The 24,299-nt window shown below is 40.1% G+C and overlaps 1 protein-coding gene across 4 annotated transcripts in view; it reads right to left on the minus strand.

Moving 5' to 3' along the window:
- Window positions 1-248: 248 nt before the first annotated feature.
- LOC125451272 (coiled-coil domain-containing protein 171-like) overlaps window positions 249-24,299 on the minus strand; it is a 205,575-nt gene continuing 181,524 nt past the window's right edge. For all 4 annotated transcript variants that reach the window (XM_048528223.2, XM_048528221.2, XM_048528222.2 and 1 more), the window contains one exon: window positions 249-3,197. In XM_048528223.2, coding sequence (XP_048384180.2) covers window positions 2,946-3,197 — 252 coding nt within the window. In that variant the 3' untranslated portion in view covers window positions 249-2,945. The remainder of the gene's footprint in view (window positions 3,198-24,299) is intronic.

Consider the following 24,299-nt stretch of genomic DNA (forward strand, 5'->3'; position numbering starts at 1 on the left):
GTTGAGTTGAGATGGTAAAGTGGTATTACCATTGTTATTTAATCTGCTACCCTGTTGTTAGGGACTGCTGGTACTCAATGTGTAAAAATGACAATCATTCACAAATATCAGCACTGAAATGTAAAAATACCATGGTAGAGAATATTGACTGTAGTCCAGACATATGATAAAATAATTCACAGCTGCAATAAAACTTACAAAACATGAATTTTATATGGACAGCAACTTGAATTTTTTAATAAATAAAACACTCAGCACATTTCAACCATCATTGATGATAGCAAGCAAAGTATATAATGACATATTTACACAGATAAAGAAAACCAACCAAACCAATCACTGAATGAAAACAGGATAAATGCAAATTCTATAAATTAAATCAAAAGCAACTTGAGGATTTTTTAAATAAGATTTTAACACAATAATTAGAAATCCCGTAGACAAACAGGTTTCAAAATGATTATTTACTAGTCTGTGATTTAGTTTGGAAAACAGGAAATACCACTTATTTTATTGTTACTTTCTACTTGCTAGACCTGGATATCGAACCAAAATGCAAACTGAAAGTAATACTGAATTGGCCCATTTGTTAATTCATAAGCCTCACCAGTGGTCTCCGGCTGGCCAGAAACAACTGGCCAATCATAGATCTGCATCTTCTGGTTCCTAAAAAAAAAGTCAAGTTCTACACCTCAGAAGATCTAATTCTTTCTCATTTGCTTTTCACAGGTTTGGAGTCAGAGGTAAGGATGGGATTGGCATCGTGAGTCACACACTTGTCCTTTATCTGTGCCTCCTTTCAACCCAGATTAGGGCAAATGGAGTCCCCAATTTGACTTTCTCCCTTGCTAGATATAGATAATTGGGGAGGCAGCATATTGGAGGTCCTTTAAAGATTACTAAGTGATCACTTTAGGAGATGAATTGCTGATGAGTTGAGAAAAGCCCTAATGAACCATTTTGCCCAGGACTTAATTCATAAAGCAGAGAAATATCCGTCCAGGGTCAACTTGTGCAATTACTTCCCCTCGTTTTCATCTCCAGGGAGGGGAAAATTGTACCTCATTTTACCTGTTTTACTACACAGCCAATCTTTTGTTTGATGGTCAAGCCTGTTTTAAACTGCAAGAAAATATTTTGCATAAAACATTTCTCACAATATTTCAATAATTTAATGAGAAATACTGTATTGTATCAATGAGAAGACATTGATTTAAAAAAAAACGATTGTTCCAAAAATCAAAGACCAATTTAATTTCATGGTGCTCTCAGTGACTGTGTCTAAGAGCACAATATGACTCAACTGTTTAAATAAGTTTTCAAAAAGAAATCTTACAAATTCTTCATAGAGGTCCAGACGAAGTAATGCTTGCAACCAAGGGGTTAAAGACATTAACCAATAACAGTAACCCATTACACAAGGGACTATATACTGATGACCAAATGAATATCACTTCATAAATTGCAAACACCTAAAGGCTTTTCAAAGATGTTGCCAGAACCTGCCTTGTGGTTAACACTCAGCTCCTTCCTGCCTGACCTATTATTTGATATTTGACCAGTTGGTTGCAAGACACTTGCTCTTTCGAGCTGAAATGTCACAGGGGCTTCATGTCAACTCCCTGACATCTTGGCCTGACATGAGCCTTTTACTTGTGTGTGTTACAAAGCAGAAAATGCAGGGTAAAAGCTACCGTTCCAATACAGTGCCTGTGTTTGTTTTTGATGGGGGTGGGGAAGAGGGGATGTGTGGAGTAGGGGTTAATCAACTATGAGATTTGAAAATTCTTGTTTCTATGTTTTTCTTCTTTATTTAATCTCCCAATATTTAGGGTTGCTCCCATTTCTGGTTTGATGCTTCAATATATTCTCTATCAGATGTGGTACGTGGATAGGTTGAAAATTAAGAGGTATATTATCACTTCAATGAAAATGAATGGCGAACTGTACATGCTTGTTATGAAAGAAGGTGAACCCAGTGACATGGTTTTACTGTGTTATAACACTCCACATCTGGTACTAAAGTGTCTAAATTCAGAATCGGAGTTCTGCAGTGCCAGTCAGCATCTGGTGCATGACTCGGGTTCAGTGTGATTATCTTAACTGCAATGGTTCCAGGCCACTAAGCCAGTTTCTCTGTGCACAAAGGCCAAAGTAGCAATTACTTCAAAAAGTCTGCAAACATATTAAATGGATTAGTTGTAACAGTGACAGTCATTTAGGAACTGACCTTGCACAGTACATAAACATGTCATCTCCATTCCTCTCAGTACAGTTGTTTCACCTTTCCTTATCAGACAATAACTGATAAAGGGATGAGATTGAGGGTCTGTGGGGACCAGATCCAACAGTTAACTCCGTACATTCAACTAGGCAATGCTATCATCATGTAGCTTGGTGAGAGGCAATCTGACCTTCTCACATTGACCAGGAGTGACATTATTGTGTTGAGAAAAACCAGTCACATCATTTCTGCTCTGCACAACCTGTTTAAAGTTTGCAACTAAATGCTTGTCTTCAGTTCAGTTGACAAGAGAGAAGAGGGGGCTCAGTGAACCATGGCAGGGCTGCCATGAAATGACAGGAATCATTGGTATACATTTCAAATAGCTTTAGTGATCCTATTAAAGTGCTGCATCCTACTTTGAAACAGACATGTATAAAAACCTTTGATAGATAGAGACTGAAATGGTTTATTGATTTTAAGCCTATGCAAAATTACTTAAAATGTGTCACTCTTTTGCATTTAAAATACAGATATTCAATAATAAAATGAAAATTAAACATAAATAAGTAAGAGATGATCTGTTTAACCATACATACAAGCTCAAAAAAGGTTTTCAATCAATTATTCTAACACATTAATACAAGGTTGCTTATAATTGCCGTCATTTCAAAAGAGGTGATGTTTACTTAATTCAGCCAACTGCAAAAAAAAATAGACTTTACAACTGTAATCTAAATGTACTATGGAAACCATCATGTTCTGTTTTCAAGGATCCAGTGGAGTGACTAACACGCAGAGAGGATGAAGAGTAGGAAAGTGGTCTGTTTTTCCGTGGAGTGTCTCTCAGAAAACTGTATGAGTTCTCCATTTCTGGCTGCAAGGGGGCAAATTCCTGGCCGTTCCTCTTCTCTTGTGATAAGATCATTTTAGATGGGCAGGTGTATGGTTGATCTAAATGCGTTCCAATGGACTGAATTAATAAGAAAATGGGAGGCATGGGGTGGGATATGAGGATGGAGAGGTGGGCGAAGAAAGAAAAGGAAGGGGAAACACACAAGATTTAAACATATTGTATGAATGGTGCAGTTATGAATCTAGGTGTTTGCTTTCTTCTATGCAAATCTATTCTTCCCACAGAAGAAAAAAGTAAATTAACCATTTTGTACAACATGGGACCATTTACAAAAAAGATAGAAAATGCAAGCACAGAAAGTGACTAGAATGCTATGTAAATTAAGAACCTGCTACAGTAAACACTGATTTTCCAAAACGAGAACCCTAAATATCTGATCTCAAATCCATATCCTTCTGCAATAATGGGAAAGAGATGAGGAATGTCTACCTGACTGATAGTCATCACAACAATGTTATGATCAAGTCTCAGAAGATAACATACATTAGGTGTGAACTTCCTTACAACTCTCCCAACACACTAGCAAAACTGCAGTATAAAATGTGATTTTCTGCTGAAACTCCTGCAAAGGTTCACTGGAACAGCAGGAAAAGCATGAAGCAAATGTACTCCAGCTTTAGATTCCCCATTAAATTCACAAGTATTATTAAGTGTGCCTTTTAAACAACATTTTTGAATGGATTCCCGATAAAGCTACCTAAACCAGATTTATTCTGATTTTGGCCAATGAATAAAGAAGCAGCATCTGCAACAGTTGAAAGGGGGGTTGGGGGCGGGGGCGGGGAATGGAGTTTTAACCTGCTTTGAACCGTTTCCAAATAGATTTAGAGCTCCTGTGTGTGATAAATGAAACTTCCCCAACAGGAGACATCAAGGTAAAAAGCTGGGAGGCATAATTCAGAGTTAAAGGGGAATGTTTCTCCATCTGTTGGCAGGAATTTTTCCAAGGAGTATAATTTCTACAAGCTTTGCAGAGAGGCATTCAGTATACGTTCTCTTTTCACAGAAAATTTGAGCTCAGATCACTCTATCCAGTCAGACTGCCATCAGTGCAAATGAAAATACTTTAAATACAAGATTAATAAATAAAAACAATTTTAATCATGCTGTTTTCAGTAACATCTGCAAAATTATACCAAAACCTCTTTACAAAGTTTGTTTCTCCTTACCGAAAAAATTACCTCCATTCCATTTAAGTTCAATACTTATTAGATTACAAAAATATTCCCTGGTTCTTTTCCAAGTGGTACAATTTGGCCTCTACAGAAACAGTTACCTTGGGCTCTGGAAAAATAAGTTCCAAGACTTTTCCCCCACTATGTAAAATGGAAGATGTTAAGCTGAACAAAGAAAGTACAAACATAACAGTACAGTTCCAGATCCCCGCATATTCCTATACATACACTCAGTATACATTTCAACCATTCTGGCATACTTCTCTGTTATGACAAGATCGATGAGCTTGAAGTTGACATTATTATGTGTACTGAAAATTTGCCAGATTTCATCTAGGGAATAAAATTTTTTCAGTAAATACAAGAGCAAATAATTCAAAAAACAAGTCACATCTAAATATACCTGGTTTTCTTTAAGACTTGTTTCTCAACTTGATTTAAATGTTTTTAAATAATTCTGTTCTTTCTCCTTTATCACAGCACTGAAGTCACTGAAGTTCTCTTTCCTTCATTGAACTAGTTTTTGAATTGCATTTTACTGTCAGAACATTCTTTTCACATCAAATAATAAGAAGGGAGAAATTGGACCATTCACCATCAATGAAAAGCAATCTCTGCATTAGTGAGAGGGGTTGATTGCAGGCACATCTTAGCTGAAGATAACTTGTCAAATTTATTTTGATCTGATTTGTCTTCCAGACAGATTTGTGCAGGTAACATTCTGTTTAAGAAGACATTATTGCATGCAGAAATGAAATGCATGTCTCGAACATTCGTAGGAGGCTATACAAGGAATCTCCAACATGTATTACAAGTCAGACCTATCTATTCACTTCACCATGATGAATTCACACAGATGTTTAAGTCTAAATCAGCTGACGATTCAACTCAGCAGATTTCTTCATAATCAGATGTGCAACGTGATCCTTTCTGCCCCTCTGGGACAGTGACATAGTAAGTGGAGAGGCCGCAACAATTTCTATACTTTCTATACTAATTGAAATATACTATATTTCAATTGTCTACGTTTGCTGGCAGTAATTATTCAGATCTTGAATCCTTCTTTCCACAAGCATTTCCATTGTCAGACACAACGTTTCTGAATGCCAGTTAACAACTCCCATCATGTCAAAGTGAGAAATAGATGATTAAAATTTCACGTTAAACTTTTTCAGCTACTAATTGTTAAACCAGATTCTTCACGAGGAACAAGATCGAAAACAATGTTAAACTCCTTTGCATGGTTCACACATTGCCAGAATCTATGGTTTTGTCTCCAGGGTTCTAACATTTTTCACCACAGTTTGTGTTCCAAGTTAAAATGAAGCTGTGCAAACCACAACGTGCAAATTTTAAATAACATTAGAAGTTAATTGATGTAATTTACCGTGAAATGGTAAACATTCACACAAGAATTAAAGTTCCAAAATCTTAAAACTGTTTTTACTTTGTTTCTATAACTAATGGTATACTTTTAAACATTTCTATTGTCTGCTCGTTCTGTACTTGTTTTCTCTTTTTCCCACTAGAATAGGTGTGAAAACAGTTTATCTCTGTACAATTCTTTAATCTGGATTGGGCAGCTCTGACCATGGCTTTAAAATCAAGGAATACAGATTTTCCATCGCAGAATAATAAAAATATCACATGACGTGAATCACTAAACGAGTATAAGAAGTGTTACATATTTTACAATTTTATTCTGCAGTCATCTGTAAATTGCAATATTTAAGCGATATGAATTTAAGATTAGTCTTTTTATAGGATATGAGATGATTTTTACCATAAATTATGTTATCTGACTAACCACGACATCAACTGGTGATACATGACTGCAAGAAATGACGTTACTTCTATTGAGACTAATTGGAGAATTATATCGTCAAGCAACCTTCTCATACCAACTGATTCTTGTTGCTGCTTGATATACCTCTCGCAATAACATAAAAGCTAAAAAACTTTTAAAACAAAATGTAAAGTATGGTTGAGCTTTGTCACAGGATCAACAGAAATTATTTTTACTAGTTGATTATAAAAATTGGTCTATCAAAATGCAAACATAAATATGTTGTGTTTCTCTAGTACTAATTTTTGTAACTCTGATCATCCATTCAACACCAAAAACCTGGTCATTCCAGAAATTCATGAAGTCTCTTACAAATTTCTTTTCCATGAACACCTTTTTAAGAAATATTTAAATTGGTTTGGTATTTAGATGAGATCACAGCAAAAATACAAGATATAAAACTTCAAAGCAGAAATTTATTCAAAACTTGATCTAATTCCATAATTTTTGGAAAAATGCTGCACTTTCTTTCTTGTTGTTGAAACAAAGCTCATTATAAATTTTCTAAAAAGTTATCATTCAATAAGATTTGTTTAATTGTTAAGTGACCAAAATGAATGTGCTACTGAATAGAATATTTTCCACTTTGCAACAAGGCATATTATGAAGCATCCCCAGGTCAGATATGACAAATAATATAGATTATCCTAAATTGAATCTAAATCATGGACTTTAACAAAAATATTCATTAAACACACCACTCCAAATTATCTATTTGCAAATTACCAAGTAGAAATATTGAACTGGGAGCACATTTAATAGTATACTTGTGCTAAAGGCACAATTTATGTAGGAATAGATAGTGAAATTCCCATCAGAGGCCTTAGTAGCCATTAAGAGATTTTGGGCAAAATTTGTTTTTGACATTGGAGTGGAAATTGATGATAGCTATTTCATATTACACCCAGAATTATTTTCCACTGGCACATAACGGAGTGTTAATTTTCAATTGTCCATGGAAATCAAAGACCAAATCCACCCATCTGGTTGAAGTAGAATTGTTTGCAAACAATTCTGGTGCTGGCAGATGAGAGGAGAGTCTCTCTTATAGTGGACCTAAAACAGGAAAGGCTACATAATTTGACAAGTCGTTTACTTTTCAACTGACAAAAAGGAATGTTTAAAATTCATTGGATTTGGCTGTACTAATGCAAGTATATATCAATGACAATGAACCCAATAATTTGGCAAATTGAAATGAAAGATTTTTTTAAAAACAAAATCGCATTTAAGGAAGGGCATTCTTTGTACTGTAGTAAGCTGCAGTGCAGTTTAGATCTTAGCATTGCTTTGTAAAACAGAAATTCCCTTTACATTATTAGCCTTGGTGAAATACTGACTTAACATGTTACTACTTGGGTCATTAAAATGTTATTAGATTTGTAAATCTTTTCAAAAGCCCTCTTCATGTAGATTTTTAATATTATACTGTTTTATAGCTTGTAGCTATCTGTAATTCAAACTTTTTAAAAAATGCTCCATGGTTTATTATTTTAAGTGCTGTATAATGAGTTGAAGCAAATTTCCTGTAGTTTAAGATGCAAATTTTAATCAATAAAAGAGGATTGCATTTTTAAACTTATTTTTCCAATTTAGTAGAATCAACTAATATCCTATTTGATATTATAAATCTGTCTACAAATTTGCATTTCATCCAGCATATTTTTTTTTAATTTAATGGTGAATTTTGCAAAATTAGAATTATTAGTCAAATATTTAATTTAAAGAATGGTTGAATATAACTATTTATACAGTGGACCTTTGGGCTGTTTCAAGTAGAGAAAATACTTCTCTATTTTGTCCCATTTTAGCATTAAATTAAATGCATTCTTTTTCACTGAAAAGATTTAGTTACTGGTTTGGTGCTGTAAGAAAATAATTTATTTCTAGAAGTTTACATCATCAGGTATTGCTAGTCCTAGTGTAAATAGTTGAGTGGACAACATATTTCATTCATCATATGAACCCAGAATGTATTAAGTACATTTATTTGTATCATCTGACTCAATTATTTTGGTATGTAACAATATAGTTTAAAATTCTCCTTTCCATCAACCTGCCTATTTAAAATTTCACAGTACATTTTGCATAAGCAAAATGTTAGTAATAATACCAATGAAAATAGCTATATAAACCAAAGTGCCAACTAATCAGGTCTTTTTTTTCACTAATTCTAAAGGCAAAATTGTACAAATAAATAATTTTGCAGTTGTTTCACTACACTGTATTATGGTTGGCAGGTACTATAATATGTACGAAGACAATGTCAAGAATATATTAATAGATTACACCGTTTAAGAATCAATAGCTGATTTCCAAGTTTCAAAATGTAGCAAGTGGAGAAATTATTTATTTTTCACATAGATCCCTATTCATATTCTACTGAATAGCATATGATCTCATTCCACTGATATAAGGAACATTGAAATGCTTTGTCCAATCATTTGAATGCTGGAACTTTGAAGAACAGAAGTAAGAGTAACAATAGTTGACATATACAGTGTGAAAGCAGAGGTGTCTGCATGCAATAAGGCTAAATTCTGACACTAAACCACATTTCAGTTCTCTAACAGTGCTATAGTCCATATGAACTTTGTGACAGGCCTCTGTCTCCTCAGACACACTTGACTGGCTCTCACTGACATTCAACTGTCAGCTAGCATCCCTTTACCATGCCCCTAACATGCTCTACAGCTTCACCCAATTAACTCGCTTTCACATGACATTGCAGCAAAGAGCTTCATAATAGGTGGTCAAGGTGCAAGGCGCTCGTCTGGCCTCTGACTGTTCACTCAAAGCAAGTAGTTTAACTACCTTACTTCTGCTTGTTCATGGTGAATAGAAAGTATGGCCCTATACAAATCGCTTTCTTTTCATTTTCAAAAGGTCTTATCTAATACAGAATGGCACTAAAATGTAAATCTGTCAAATAAATCATTGTAATCAAACATAGGCAAACATTGTAAATTTTGGGTAAAATAAAAATCTCAAGTGTTTTTAGATTATAATTCATGGCTTCAATAAACCCAAGGGATTAATCACCTTAACATAGTTATTGAGTAGATTGTTAATTCATAAGCAGTTAAACCAATTCCTAATTAGGACTCCATTTAAAAATTCACCTTCAGACTTGCAAAATACCACTGACTGAATCCAGTGGGATGCAAAAGTTCATGGAGTTTATTAACATTCCATGGCAAAAGCTTAACTGAAATCGGTAAAGTTAAACATCATTACAACGTCCGAAGATCAACTGTATAATGAAGACAAAATCTGGTCAAACACTGATTTGATCTGTTACTTTGAAGCAAAATTCTTGATTAGAAATTTGAAGAATTGGACAATCTTAAAAAAAATCTATTTACATTTTTGGGAAGGAACATAGCTTGTAGCATTTCCTTCCTTTCTCTCAAAATGTTCTTCCATTTCGTCATGAAGATATTGCGAGACACTGGAGTATGGGCTGTGAACACGAGCAATCTCACCAAAGTTCCCATTGTTCTTGGGTGACTCTTGACAGCAAATAACATGCGACTATTTGACTGAAATAAGCATCGTACTGAAATCTGGTCTCGTTAGATTAGTTCACTTTACACACATTGTCATTAAGTATGGAAACAGATCCTTCAATCCAACCAGTCCACGCTGACAATGTTGCCAAACTAAACTGGTCTCACCCACCTAGACTCAGACCACATATCCCTCCAAATCCTTCCTTTTCATAAACTTATCCAAATGTCTTTTAAATGCTGTAACTGTATCACATCCTCTGGCAGTTCATTCCACACACAAACCATTTCATGTGTAAAAACGTTGCCCCTCACTTCCTTTTGAAGTCTTTTCCCTCTCATCTTAAAAGATGCCATCTAGTTTTGAACTACCCCACCCTAGGGAAAAGGTCATTGTCATTCACCTTATCTATGTCCCTCATGATTTTACAAATCTCATTAAAGTCACCTCCTCTAACCTCCTACGCTCCAGTAAAAAAAAGTCCCAGTCTTTCCAACCTATTTTTATACCTCAAACCCTCCATTCCAAGTAACATTCTGGTAAAGCTTTTCTGAACCCTCTCCAGTTTAATAATATCCTTCCTATAACAGGGCAAACGGAGCTGCACGCAATACTCAAGAAGAGGTCTTAGAAGAGGCCTCACCAGTGAAACGTACAACCTCAACATGACATCCCAACTCCTGTACTCAAAGGTCTGAGCTGTGAAAGCAAGCATGTTAAACACCTTCTATATCATCCTGTCTAGCTGTGACTCAAACTTCAAACAATTATGTACCTGAACCCCTAGGTCTCTCTGTTCCACAACACTACCCAGGACACTGGCATTAATTGTATAAATTCTGTCTTTGTTTGTATTACCAAAATGCAATCCTCACATTTATCCAAATTAAACTTCATCTGTTACTCCTCATCTCATTGACCCAAGTGAAAAAGATATTTTTGTAATCCGACATAACTTTCTTCACTGTCCACTATACCACTGATTTTAGTGTCATCTGCAAACTTACTAACCATGCCTCTTATACTCTCACCCAAATCATTTATATAAATGACATACAAAAGTGGGCCCAGCACTGATCCACGTGGAGCACTGCTGGTCACAAGCCTCCAGTCCAAAAACAACCTTTCACTATGACCCTCTGACCCATACCATAAAGCCAATTTTGTATCCAATTGGCAAACTGACCCCGAATCTCATGTGATCTAATGTTACGAATTAGTTTATTATGTTGAACCTTGTCAAAGGCTTTACTAAGGTCCAAGGAAACAACATCTACTGTTCTTTCCAGTAGTGGACCTTGGATAGCAGTCAGGAATAGAAACTTTCCTTAGTCCAGGCTAGGCAATACAGGAATTACTTGCCCTGCCCTATTATGAAGTAGTTCAGATTAATCAATTCACTCTAGATCAGTGTCCAACTTTGGAAGTTCCATCTGTAGGATTCTGTTTTGTACAATGTATGATACATACAATGTCTTCAAATAGAATTTTAGGGAATTTTCTTTGTTTGAGGCACTAATATACGTAAAAGAACATATGTCACAACATCCTTGATCTCTTAGTAAGTAATCCCCTTTAAGATTTTTGGAATAGTCAAGCTATCACTAACAGCCTTAAATACAGTTTGAAAGAGCTGGGCTGTGAAATTACAGTTGCAAAACTCTTCATCTCATTTGGAAAAATAACTCTCTAGATATAACATTTACAATGTAATTTGTACTTTTAGTGAATTTTCATCCTGATTAAGGGAGGAATTTTAATGGTAGCAAAAGGATCATTTTTCCATTCTGGGCACTATCGTCTGTAGTAAGCATTCCTAGGCCTGATACATCAGAGCTTAGATGAAGCTCAAAACTGTTCCTGGCAACGTGACTTAAAAATCCAACTCAACTCAGAAATTCCCATTTTTAAATGGTAGTGCTGTTTCAAGGTTAGCTCATAACAATCAAAATGCTGTGGATTCAAGAAGCTTAAATCAACATTGTTTTCACAGCTGTAATTAAGTCACCTAATCAGAAGCACATTTGACAGAACAGGTCTTGGAAATCACACACTACAATTACTTATTGTCCAGACAGCTGATAGTCATACAAGTGGAATAGTGCAGGTAAATGTAAATGAGGTTAGGAAAACAGTTGAAATTAAACAGTTCTCCTTTCCCATTTATTAATATTAAAGTGACAAGAACCAGCATTCACATTTCCTGCCCTTTTGCTGAGTCACCATTTCCCCAGTGACAGCTTTATGCAGGGAGGTGGGGATGGGCCAAAGTCAATAGATGAGCTGGCTATATGTGTGTTCCAGTTGTAAATTGTGCAAGTGACGAGTGAAAAAAACTAACACAGGATGTAGGCGATGCCCAGAAATGTTATTTAAAATAAAGCTTTTTTTTTACTTTTGGTAAATACGTCATGTTTAAAATAATAAACTACAACTGAACTCTTTGAAACTAGAAACAATCCTTATTTTCTAAAAGCTTAAGCTGCTTACAACATGGAACAAAAATTTTCCTTTTCATTCTAAGGAAGTATGAAAACAGACAGCACCGATGTCCCTACTGCAGCAAATTTTCAATTGCAAGTATATGTTTCCACTGTACATTTATACCACACCAAAACACTCATACTATACTCTACTAAAATATGAGGGATGCACAAGGCAACATTATCCTCACCTCTCTTACTTTGATTAATATGCCGTTTATCAGACCAAGGCATTGTGCTCAAAAAGATGAGATTACTGTTTTGGTTGGGGGGAAAAGAGGTTTTGTGACCTCCTTGAACAGTGTCACTACTGCAGGTTTGGCAGGCAGCCTACCTCTTCCTCCAGCTTTTACAGGAATGCTCAGCTTGATTTAATCAAGAATGGGCAAGTGACCAAGTAACGAACACTGGGGCAGGTTCAACTCTGCAAATACCACAGTACCAAGAACTCAAGCAAAGAAAGGAAAAAAAAATACACCACAGTGGAACAGAACCATATTGTCACAATTTGAATACCTTTAAAATGGATTGGAGAAAAATACAGATAATAAAAATGTGTCCATTACTGAAGAGAATATTTCCTTCTCTGGTTAGACCCCTACTGAGTTATTCAAGCTTTAAAACCTGCATTCAATTCTTATTGACAAGCTCCTGGGGGAAAGTATTTGCATTTTATCTACCTACATTCTTAGCCATTGTGTTTGCTCAGAACGTTGTTTCCACACTAACTATTTTTGCAAGTTATTTACAATTGGGCACAAGAACATGTACATCTCAAGAGCATTTGCCCTAGTAGATTATCATCCACATCATCTATTCAGTCACAAAACAAACTCAGTGATATCATTCACTACTATCAGACATGGGACTCAGCATTGGGTTCCACAAATTAACCTATTTTATTACAAATCCAGAGGTACCTTCCAAATTTCTCCAACTTAGCATTTCACAGCATCTCTTTCATGGATTACAACTGTGAAATATTATCACCTGATAAAAAAAGTTATCTACTCTTAATACACTCTGGGTGATTTGTTCACAATTACAAGCAGCAGCATATTGCTCAGAATGGACTGAAATGCCATATTATGCCAACCTTGACATTGGGGCAACATAAGATGTCTTTGAAATTGTATACCTTAATGTCATTACCTAACAGTACAAGAAAAGATTTTGTCCTAATAGCACAGTGGAAACACTGTAACAATCCATGGGGCTGGTGCAATCGACTGTCATTCACAGATGGTTAATTTATTATGTAGTTCAGCTGCAGCAGCAAATATGCAAGGCCGTAGGATCTAAGGTAGGCTATTCAGCCCATCAAGTCTGCACCACTGTTCAATGAGGTCATGACTGATATCCCTCAGTGCCACTTTCCTGCCTGATCCCTATAACCTTTGATTATCCTGCAGATTAAAAATGTCTATCTCAGCCTTAAATATATTTAATGACCCAGCATCTACAGCCGTCTGGAAAAGAATGCCACAGATTCACTTCCCTCAGAGAAGAAATTCCTTCTTATCTCATAAATGTACAACCCTTTATTCTCTGATTATGACCTCTGGTCCTGGACTCTCTCAGAAGGAGAAACAAACTTTTCATATCTACCCTATCGAGTCCCTTATGAATCTTGCAAGTTACATTAAGGTTGCTCTCATTTGCTGAATTCCAACAGGTACAGGCCCAATATGTTAAGCGTCGGCTTGTAAAATACTCCCTTCATATCTGCATGTCTCATGTCTCCAATGCCAGCATACGTTTCCTTAGAGGCTCAAAACTATTCACAGTATTCCATCTGTGGTCTGACTACTGCCTTGTACAATTACAGAGAATCTTCCTTATTTACTATTCCATCCCCTTTGAAATAAAGGCCAACATTCCATTTGCCTTCCCATTGAACTTGGATGCTAGCTTTTTGTGATTCATGCACAAGGACTCCCAAATCCCTCTGCGCTGTAGCTTGCTGTAGTATTTCTCCATTAAAATAACATTCAGCTCCTCTACTCTTGCAGCTGAAGTGCATAACCTCACAGTTACCCATTTTACATTTCATCTGCCAAGCTTTTGCCTATCCTCTTGCAGACTCCTTGTGTCATCTGCAACACTTGCCATTCCACCAATTTTGCATCATCTGCAAACTTGGCAATAGTAAATTCAAGAGATAACACGGCGTAGAGCTGGACGAACACAGTAGGCCAAGTAGCATCATAGGAGCAGGAAAGCTGACATTTCAGGCCTAGAGTCTTCAGAAACGTCAGCTTTCCTGCTCCTCTGATGCTGCTTGGCCTGCTGTGTTCATCCAGCTCTACACCTTGTTATCTCAGATTCTCCAGCATCTGCAGTTCCTACTATCGCTGAAACAATAGTAAATTCACTTTCCTCACCAAAGTCATTAGTACATTCTGTAAATAATTATAAGAATTTAAACAGATCCAGCTGAAGTGGAGGGAAGAGTGAAGAGACATAGGGGCCACAGAACATTCAACACAAAAGGAGACAATAAGAATGGGAGGTGAGTTATGAATCACAGTCAGAGCTTGCATGTCACTTGCACAAACATAAAGTTGGAACCTTGCCACACTGATTCAAAAATCAACTGTGCAATATGGTCTCAATGTAAGAAACGGTGCCTCCAAAATGGAAGGAGTAAGTTACTCCTTTTATCCCCCAAGGGAACGGAATGTGAGGCCCTCTACCAAGCTAGTCATCATGACTGTAGTGATTAAACAATGATATTCATCTGCTTTCAATTCATAGCTAAACTGAAAGTCAACATTCGTCAGAGCATCCAAATCTGAAATGCACTTATGAAGGAATCATTAGAAGTGCATTATACACACTGATTGTTACTTTGTGATCTTTGAGATCGACAATGGAAAAAGGCACTTTCTATAACAACATCACCTTCCCAATTGGCCAAGGGATAGGTCCAATGAAGGCAAACCAACAACATTACAATGCCCACATTCTCAAGTACAAAAGGAAACCTGCTAGGACATCACTACCAAGGTAGGTACGGGAGAGTGGGTATTGCTGATCAAATGGTGTCCTCCTGGCAGTTGCCTTATGCTGTGGAAACATGGACAATTTGTTGACTGGCCTTACAGGAGGTAATCCATAGCAGGTCTGGCAGCATCTGTGAAGGGAAAAACAGAGTTAACTTTTCGGGTCCAGTGACCCTTCCTCAGAACTGAGGAAGGGTCACTGGACCCGAAACATTAACTCTGTTTTGTCCTTCACAGATGCTGCCAGACCTGCTGAGTTTTTCCAACAACTTTGTTTTTATTCCAGATTTACAGCATTCACAGTTCTTTCGGTTTTTATCAGATAATCATACCTCACTCTAAACTCTTTGTCAGAGTACTTCATTTGGGTCTTTCAAATGGCTACACACTGCCCTCTCTGAGGATAGCACTCAGCTTCGTTGCCAAATATGTCAGGGTTCAGGCATGCCAAAAATAACAGACGTGTAAACTCTCAAGTGTCTTTTCATTTGTCTGCTTCAGTTTATAAAAAAACGATTAAGGTAAATCTAGCTGTTCTTCTGGCAGTGCTGATAATTTGAAGAAACAGATGCAAAAGACAGCAGAGGATACAACTTCTCCAGGCCCAACATAAACAACAACTTCCCATAGTTAGGAGATAGTTAGGACTGCAGATGGTGGAAGACAGAGTTGATAAAATGTGGAGCTGGAGGAGTGCAACAGGTCAGGCAGCATCCATAAGACCATGAGACATAGGAGTGGAAGTAAGGCCATTGGGCCCATCGGGTCCACTCCACCATTTAAATCATGGCTGATGGGCATTTCAACTCCACTTCCCTGCACTGTCCCCATAGCCCTTGATTCCTTGTGAGATCAAGAATTTATCAATCTCTGCCTTGAAGGCATCTTACGTCCTGGCCACCACTGCACTCAGTGGCAATGAATTCCACAAGCCCACCACTCTCTGGCTGAAGAAATGTCTCCTCATTTCCGTTTTAAATTTACCCCCTCTAATTCTAAGGCTGTGCCCACGTGTCCAGGTCTCCCCGCCTAACAGAAGCAACTTCCCAGTGTTCACCCTTTCTAAGCTATACATTATCTTGTAAGTTTCTATTAGATCTCCCCTCAACCTTCTAAACTCTAATAAATACAATCCCAGGATCCTTAGCCCTTCATCATACGTTAAACCTACCATTCCAGGGATCATCCGTGAGAATGTCTGCTGGACACGCTCCCGGGCCAGTATGTCCTTCCTGAGGTGTGGGGCCCAAAATTGGACACAGTGTTCTAAATGGGGTCTAACTGGAGCTTTAGAAAGTCTCAGAACCACATCACTGCTTTTATATTCCAACCCTCTTGAGATAAACGACAACATTACATTCACTTTCTTAATCACAGACTCTACCTGCAAGTTAACTTTTAGAGAATCCTGGACCAACGCTCCCAGATCCCTTTGTACTTCTGCTTTACGAATTTTCTCACCGTTTAGGAAATAGTCCATGCCTGCATTCTTTTCTTCCAAAGTGCGAAACCTCGCATTTGCTCACGTTGAATTTCATCAGCCATTTCCTGGACCACTCTCCTAAACAGTCTAAATCTTTCTGCAGCTTCCCCACCTCCTCAGTAGTACCTGCTTGTCCACCTATCTTTGTATCATCGGCAAACTTCGCCAGAATGCCTCCAGTCCCTTCATTCAGATCATTAATATATAAGGTGAACAGCTGCGGCCCCAACACTGAAGCCTTTGGGACACCACTCGTCAGCGGTTGCCATTCCCAAAAAAAGAGCCTTTTATCCCAACTCTCTGCCTTCTGTCAGACAGCCAATCCTCAATCCAAGCCTGCAGCTCACCTCAAACACAATGGGCCCTCACCTTGCTCAGCAGCCTCCCGTGAGGCACCTTATCAAAGGCCTTTTAGAAGTCTAGATAGATAACATCTACTGGGTTTTCCTGGTCTGACATACTTGTTACCTCTTCAAAGAATTCTAACAGATTTGTCAGGCACAACCTCCCCTTACTAAATCCATGCGGACTTGGATCCAAGGAACAGGAAAGTTGATGTTTTGGGTCTGGACCCTTCATTAGGATTGGGGAGGGGAAAGGGAGCTCAGAAATAAATAGAGGAGGGGGACTGGGGCTGCATGAAGGTAGGTGATATGGTGATAGATGGATGCAGATCGGGAGTTGTAGAGATTAGTCAATGGGAATGGTGGAGCGGATAGATGAGAAGGAAGATAGACAGTTTGTATCAAGTCAAAGAGGTGGGGATGAGATGGAAGGCTAAACATGGGATGAGGCTGGGGATAAAGAGATTTTGAAACTGGTAAACTCTACATTGAAGCCATTGGGCTGTAAGGTCCTGAGATAGAATATAAGGTGTTGCTCCTCCAGTTTACATGAGGCCTCATTTTGACAGTGGTGGCGGCCCGGGATGGACATGTCACCAAGGGAGTGGGATGGGGAGTTGAAGTGGCTGGCAACAGAAAGGTGGTGTTGATTGGAGTGTACCGAGTGCAGGTGCTCCGTAAATCAATTACCAAGTCTGTGCTTGGTCTTCCCAATATAGAGGAGACCACATCAGGATCCACAAATGCAATACACCAGGTTAGAAGACGTACAGGTGAATCTCTGTCTGGTGTGGAGTGCTTGTTTGGGGCCTTGGACAGAGGTGAGAGAAGAGGTGTTGGGGCTGGTGTAGCACTTCCTGCGGTTGCAGCGAAAAGTTCCGGCTGTGGTTGGGAAGGTTGGTGGGGTGTGTGGAGCTGACGAGGGAGTTGCAGAGTGAGCAGTCACTATGGAAAGCTGATAAAGGTGGGGAAGGAAGTATCTTTTTTGTGGTGGGGCAGATTGCAGGTGGTGAAAATGGTGGAGGGTGATATGGTGGGTTTGGAGATTGATGGGGTGGTATGCGAGGACCAGGGGACTCTATTCTTGTAATTGTTGGGGGGAGGAGTTTTGAGGGCAGAAGGAAGGGAAATGCAGGAGATACGGTTGAGGGCATTCTGAAACACAGAGGGAAATTATGGTCCGTGAATTTGGACAACACCTAGGATGTCCAGGAGTGGAAAGCTTCATCCTGGCAGCAGATGTAGTGGACGCGGAGGAATTGGGACTACGGGATTGCATTTTTGCGAGAGGGTGGGTGAGAGGACGTGTAGTTGTGGTAGCTGTAGAAGTCAGTGAGCTTGAAGTGGATGTCAGTGATGAGTCGATTGCCAAAGGTTAAGACGGAGAGGTCCAGAAAGGGGAGGGAGGTGTCAGAAATGGTCCAGGGTAAATTTGAGGTCGGGATGAAAGGTGTTAGTAAAATGGATGAACTGTTCAAGCTCCACGTGGGATCACGAGGCAGTGCTGACACAATCATCAATGTAGTGGAGGAAGAGGTGAGGGATGGTGCCAGTGTAGATGCTCAACAAATTGTCCATATTTCCGTTGCAAACCTTTCCACGTATCCTATGAAGAAGCAGGTATAGCTCAGATCCATGGGGTGCCCATAGCCACCCCCATAACTTGAAGAAAGTAGGAAAAGTCAAAGGAAAGATTGTTTAGGGTGAGGACTAGTTCCAGGAGAGGAAGAAATGGAGGGTTTCTAGGCCCTCCTCATGGCGTATACAGGTGTACAGAGACTGAATGTCTACGGTGAAGATGAGGTTGGGGGCCAAGGAATTGAGTCTTGGTGAGGGTGGAAGGCATGGGTTGTGTCCCATACGTAGGTGGGGAGTTCCTGGACCAGAAGGGAAAGAATGGGATTGAACAAATGAGTTCAGTGGAGCAGGAGTAGGCAGAGACGATGTATCAACCGAAGAAGTCAGGTTTATGAATTTTGGGTAGGAGATAGAACGGACAGTGTGGGTTTGGGGAACTAACAGGTTGGAAGCTGTGAACGAGTGATCTCCTGAGGTGATGAAGTTATTGGTCTCCTGGGGGACGATCGTTTGGTGATCAGGGGTGGGGTCATAACTGATGGGTTAGTAGGTGGTGGTATTGGAGAGTTGGCGTCTGGCCTCAGCAATTACAGGTCAATTTGCCATACTACCACTGCATCCCCCTTATCAGCAGGCGAAGTTGGGGTTGGAGTGGAGGGAGCGGAGGGCTGCATGTTCCGATGGGTAGAGGGGTGGAGAGATGAAGGCAATCAATGTCGTGACCGCAGGTGGAGATGAAGAGGACAAGGGAGGGGAGGAGAACAATGGGTGGTGTCCAGGAAGATGGGGTTTGTTGGAGGCTGGAGAAGGGGTCTGCAGAGGGTGTGTTGGATTTCCATTCAAAGAAATAGGTGCGGAGGTGGCAGAAAAAGAGTTTGACATCCAGATGTGTGTGGAATTCGTTGATGTGTGGGCATAGGGGAATGAAGAGTGGGAATGAACGTGTTCTCTGCGGAGGTCTGACCATTCGTCTTCAGTAGGGATGGTGAAAACCCGGTAAGGCTTGGGTCTGGGGCTCTATATTGGCGAGACCAATTGCAGACTTGGGAACCGATTCGCGGAGCATCTGTGCTTGGTACGTTCCAATCAACACCACCTTCTGGTTGCTAGCCATTTCAACTCCTCCTCCTTTGGTGACATGTCCATCCTGGGCCTCCTTCACTGCCAAAATGAGGCTACGTGTAAAGTGGAGGAGAAACATCTTATATTCTGCCTCAGGAGATTACAGCTCAATGGCCTCAACGTAGAGATCACCAGTTTCAAAATCTCCTCATCCCCAGCCTCATCCCATGTCCAGCCCTTCCTCTCATCCCCACCTCCTTGACCTGATACAACGTGTCCATCTTCCTTCTCACCTATCCTATCCACCCTTCCCACTGACCAATCCCTACAACCCTCTACCTGCATCCACCTATCACCATCCCACCTACCTTCACATAGCCCCAGCACTCCTCCCCTACTTATTTCTGAGCTCCCTTCCCCAGGCCCAAACTTCCTCCATTTATTCCTGAGCTTCCATCCCCCTCCCCAGCTCTGACTCCCCAGGGTTGGCTTTCCTGCTCCCCTGATACTGGCTGACCAGCTCCACATTTTAGAGAACTGCTCTTAGCTGCTGCACGGCATCCAAATTGAGAAGTCGAAGAACAAGACCCACCACACAGATTGAGAGCTCTATTGTGTCATAGTACCTTCAGACAGAGCAGCTATCTGCAAATGACTGAGGTACAGTGCAAAGGAGACTAAGGGTGGCTGGAGCTATCTTTCCATTCCTATGCCAATGGCTGAGTGATCCTTGTGCCTACAAGGAATCTGTGGCAATCCTATCCTGGCAGCCCTCAGGGTTACAAGTCACCTTAAAGAATTTTGTAAGTGAGTCATTAGAGAGCAACATTGGAATTTTGTCACATTTTACAGTCCTGTACTCGCTTGTGTACCCTGCAAGTTAATGTAATATTTGCCACAGTCTACCTATTCATCTCATTACTTCATCACACAGCTAGTCGGACACTGGTGACATTATTGGCTTTCCATAGGTTCAGGGTGCAATTGATCGTACAAAGCCTTAAGAGCATTCCATCACCATCCAATAGTGTTCATGAACAGAAAAGGATTCCACTCCCACACAGCAAAGGCAAAACACCGACCAGACACTTTCTGTAGTTGAGGTTCCAATGTCCGAACTGGTCAGGTAGTTCCGTGTAGTTTTGCCCAGGCAGGGCATCCCACATCACAGTGATGTGTTGCTGGAATAGGCAGGTAAGGGGTGGACATGCTAGGTAAGGTGATGGTGCAGAATTGAGAGAATTACCCGAGGAGGAAGATGATGCTGAGAAGATAGAAGAAAATCTTCAAATCAACAGAACAAGAAACTGGTGCCCAATTGACTAAGGTCACAAAATGGAATTTCAAAGTGAATGGCCCAAAAGTATTACTTCTTTTGTGCTGTTACCATAAACTTAAAAAGTGTCTAAAACTGGTGAAGGCATATTTGTACCTGAAAGTAATCTTGTAACTAATAAGGACAAGTAAATGTTTAGGTTAGCTCTCTGAAACTCAATCTATACTTGTAATTATCTTATAATTAATAAGTTAAAAGAGTACATCCCAAAATCTCACACCTGTACCATTAAAGTGCTCTCAGAATTTTTTTTCTTAACTTCCCTCTCACTCAATCTAGATGCAGGCCCAATTCCTGCAGCTGTGCTATGATCAAGCAACTTTGAAGTCTTGTGTGGTTGGCCCTAGCAGCATTCAGCCTAGAGGGTACTGACCTGTTGAGAGTCTCCTGCTGCACCTTCTCTGACTTCACCTTTTAAAAGGATTGGACAGGCAAGAGGTACAGGGGAATGGCACATCTAGAGTACCTGAAGAATAAGCTGCCAGGGTGCCTATCCATCTTTCCTCTTCCTTACTGGTAGTTGTTCCTTAAGGTTATTTGAAGGGAAGTTGAATCCCTTATTTCGCGCCGCCCTTGCATTGTCATCGATGCTGAGTACCCCGACCTAAAGTGCTGAAGAATGTGTCTGAGTCAATATATAGTGGTCCTGGCTCTCCAAGGCTGTTGCCAATTCTTCCATGAAGACAGTCAGATGCTCAAATGCTGGAGCCAACACAGTTATGAGAAAATGGAAGCATAATTCCATTTTATATTCTACCTATCTGACACAAGCGCCTGATGTCCCACACGTATTGCTGGGCAGGTTGACTATGCCACTTATGGCTGAGCAGGTACCTTGTCTCTAATAATTCTTAGGGTGCTGGAAACTGGGGCATTTCTTCCTCCAGTAGATGTGGACATGTATCAGGGATGTGTTGAATAGATTGTGCCGCCTCAATCTACTCCAGGGAGATTACCCACTGATATACCCTCTCTCCCTATTTATTCCAGTTCCCTCCCCCCATCCCCCTCTCTGATGAAGGGTCTAGGCCCGAAACGTCAGCTTTTGTGCTCCTGAGATGCTGCTTGGCCTGCTGTGTTCATCCAGCCTCACATTTTATTACCCACTGATATAGTAGTCTTTGTGCTGGTGGATACTGCTCCTCCTCTTAAGGTTCACAGTCGCCCTTATCAGAAATGGCATTGTCATAGCAGCAATCAGCCAAAGGCTTCTGTTTAGCTGATAACCAAGAAGCCAGGTTAGTGCTTCCAGCACAAGAAAGAATTGGTTAGTGAAGATAGAGAAAAGCCTATGTGCAGAAATATATTAAGTTTGATTCTCTCCCAAATGAAATAGAGCACAGCATTGCTCGCTGGATTGGTGGCGCATTGGTATGTTCCTGTCACCACTGGAATGGCCCTGAGCTTCTCCAGTTAGTTCGAAGATTCTTTCCTCAGAGGGAATGAGGAAACTGATGTCTACTAAAACGCCCATAGGTCTTGGCGCTCCTAACTTGGTTACAGGCCAATATCTCGAGTAATAAGATCAAGAGAAGGTTGAATATGATGATACAATGAGTACTGTAACATTTTGCAAGTACGCAAAATGGTGAGAATGAGTAGGAAGTGCTATGGGCATTAAGAAGGCTAGTAGTTTGAGAGAATAAAGTGTGGGAGAGCCTATCTGTAAGCATGATGCAAGTGATGCTGAAGCTGAATCCTGGTGGAGAGATGGATGTGTAAAGAGATTGCACATCCATGATAAAAAAGGAGGTGCTGGAGAGTGCAAACTGGAAATTCTGAAACTGGCGTAAAGCATCAGAAGAATCACAGATTCGTGGGCAGGGCCTGAACATGGGGGAAAAGACTGGAGTCAAGGTAGGAAGACTAGAAAGATGGTCTCAGGACTCTCCTTTCTTCCTGGAGCAAAGACCTGAACCATCCCCATCCACCACTTTCCTTCACTTGAGTGAGCTGGTCCTTGATCTCAACAACTTTTCTTTTAACTCTTCTCATTTTCTTCAGGTGAGAGGAATGGCCATGGGCACCCACATGAGCACCAGTTAAGCCTGTTTCTTCATGGGGTATATAGAGCATTCCTTGTTCTAGTCCTATTCCAGACCCCACCCACAACTCTTTCTCAGATATATCAATTATATCGTCAGTGCTACTTCCCTCTCTCATCCTGTTTTATCTCTGACTCCTCCCTTCCTCAATCTCTGTTTCCATTTCTACAAACCCACCTACTCTCTCACTACCTGGACTACACATCCTCACACGCTGTTTTCCATAAAGAAGCCATTCTGTTCCCTCAGTTCCTCTGTCTCTGTTGCATATGTTCAGATGATGCCAACTTCGATAAGGGAGTCTTCAAAATGTAAACGTTCCACCTCAACCAAGGATTCCCCAGCACTATTGTCAACAGGGCCCTCAAATGGGTCCAACCCATCTCCACCACTTCTGCCCTCACCCTCTTCTTCTCTCCTGCAATAGTGACAGGTTTTCTCTTGTCCTTACCTACCATCCCACCAGCATCCACATTCAAAAGATCATCAGGCACTATTTCCACCATTACCAGCAAGATGCCACCAACAGACACATATTCCCGTCCCCTCCCTTGTCCGCCTTTCAGAGGGTCTCTTCTCTCCAGGACACAATGATCCACAGTTCCTTCACACCCAACAAGCCCCCACAGCCCCACGGCACTTTCCCTTGCAACCACCAAAGATGTAACTCCTGCCCAATTACCTCCTCCTTCCCCAGTATCCAAGGCCTAAATATACCTTCCAGGTGAAGCAGCACTTTACCTGCATGTCATACAATCTAGTCTACTGCATTTGCTGCTCACAATATAGTCTCCTCTACATTGGGAAAACAAAACGTAGACTGGGTGACCGCTTTGTAGAACATCTACGTTCTGCCCATAAAAAAGACCCTGACTTCCAGTTACCTGCCACACCAACACATCACCTTGTTCCCTTGCCAACACCTGTCTCAGGCTTGCTGTAGTGTTCTATTTGATGCTCAACTCAGCACAAGCTGGAAGAACAACACCTTATTTTCCACTTGGACACCCTGCAGTCCTCTCAACTCGATATCGAGTTCAATAATTTTAGGTCCTTAATTATCCTATTTCCTAGCCCCCAATCCCACACACCAGGCGTTGTTATCACACAGTCTGCCATTACACATTACCTATTGTTAGTCACTAACAGTCCCCATTAACAGCTATTCACCCCCCCCCCCAACCAGATTGATGTCCACTCCTTTATCTAACCAACTGTTGTTCTCTCTCTTTGGGTTCTATCCCCACCTATCGTTTACTCCTTAAGCTCTCCCCCACCCTGCTGTCATGACT

Source organism: Stegostoma tigrinum, chromosome 3, assembly GCF_030684315.1.
Source record: "Stegostoma tigrinum isolate sSteTig4 chromosome 3, sSteTig4.hap1, whole genome shotgun sequence".
NCBI classification, from domain to species: domain Eukaryota; kingdom Metazoa; phylum Chordata; class Chondrichthyes; order Orectolobiformes; family Stegostomatidae; genus Stegostoma; species Stegostoma tigrinum.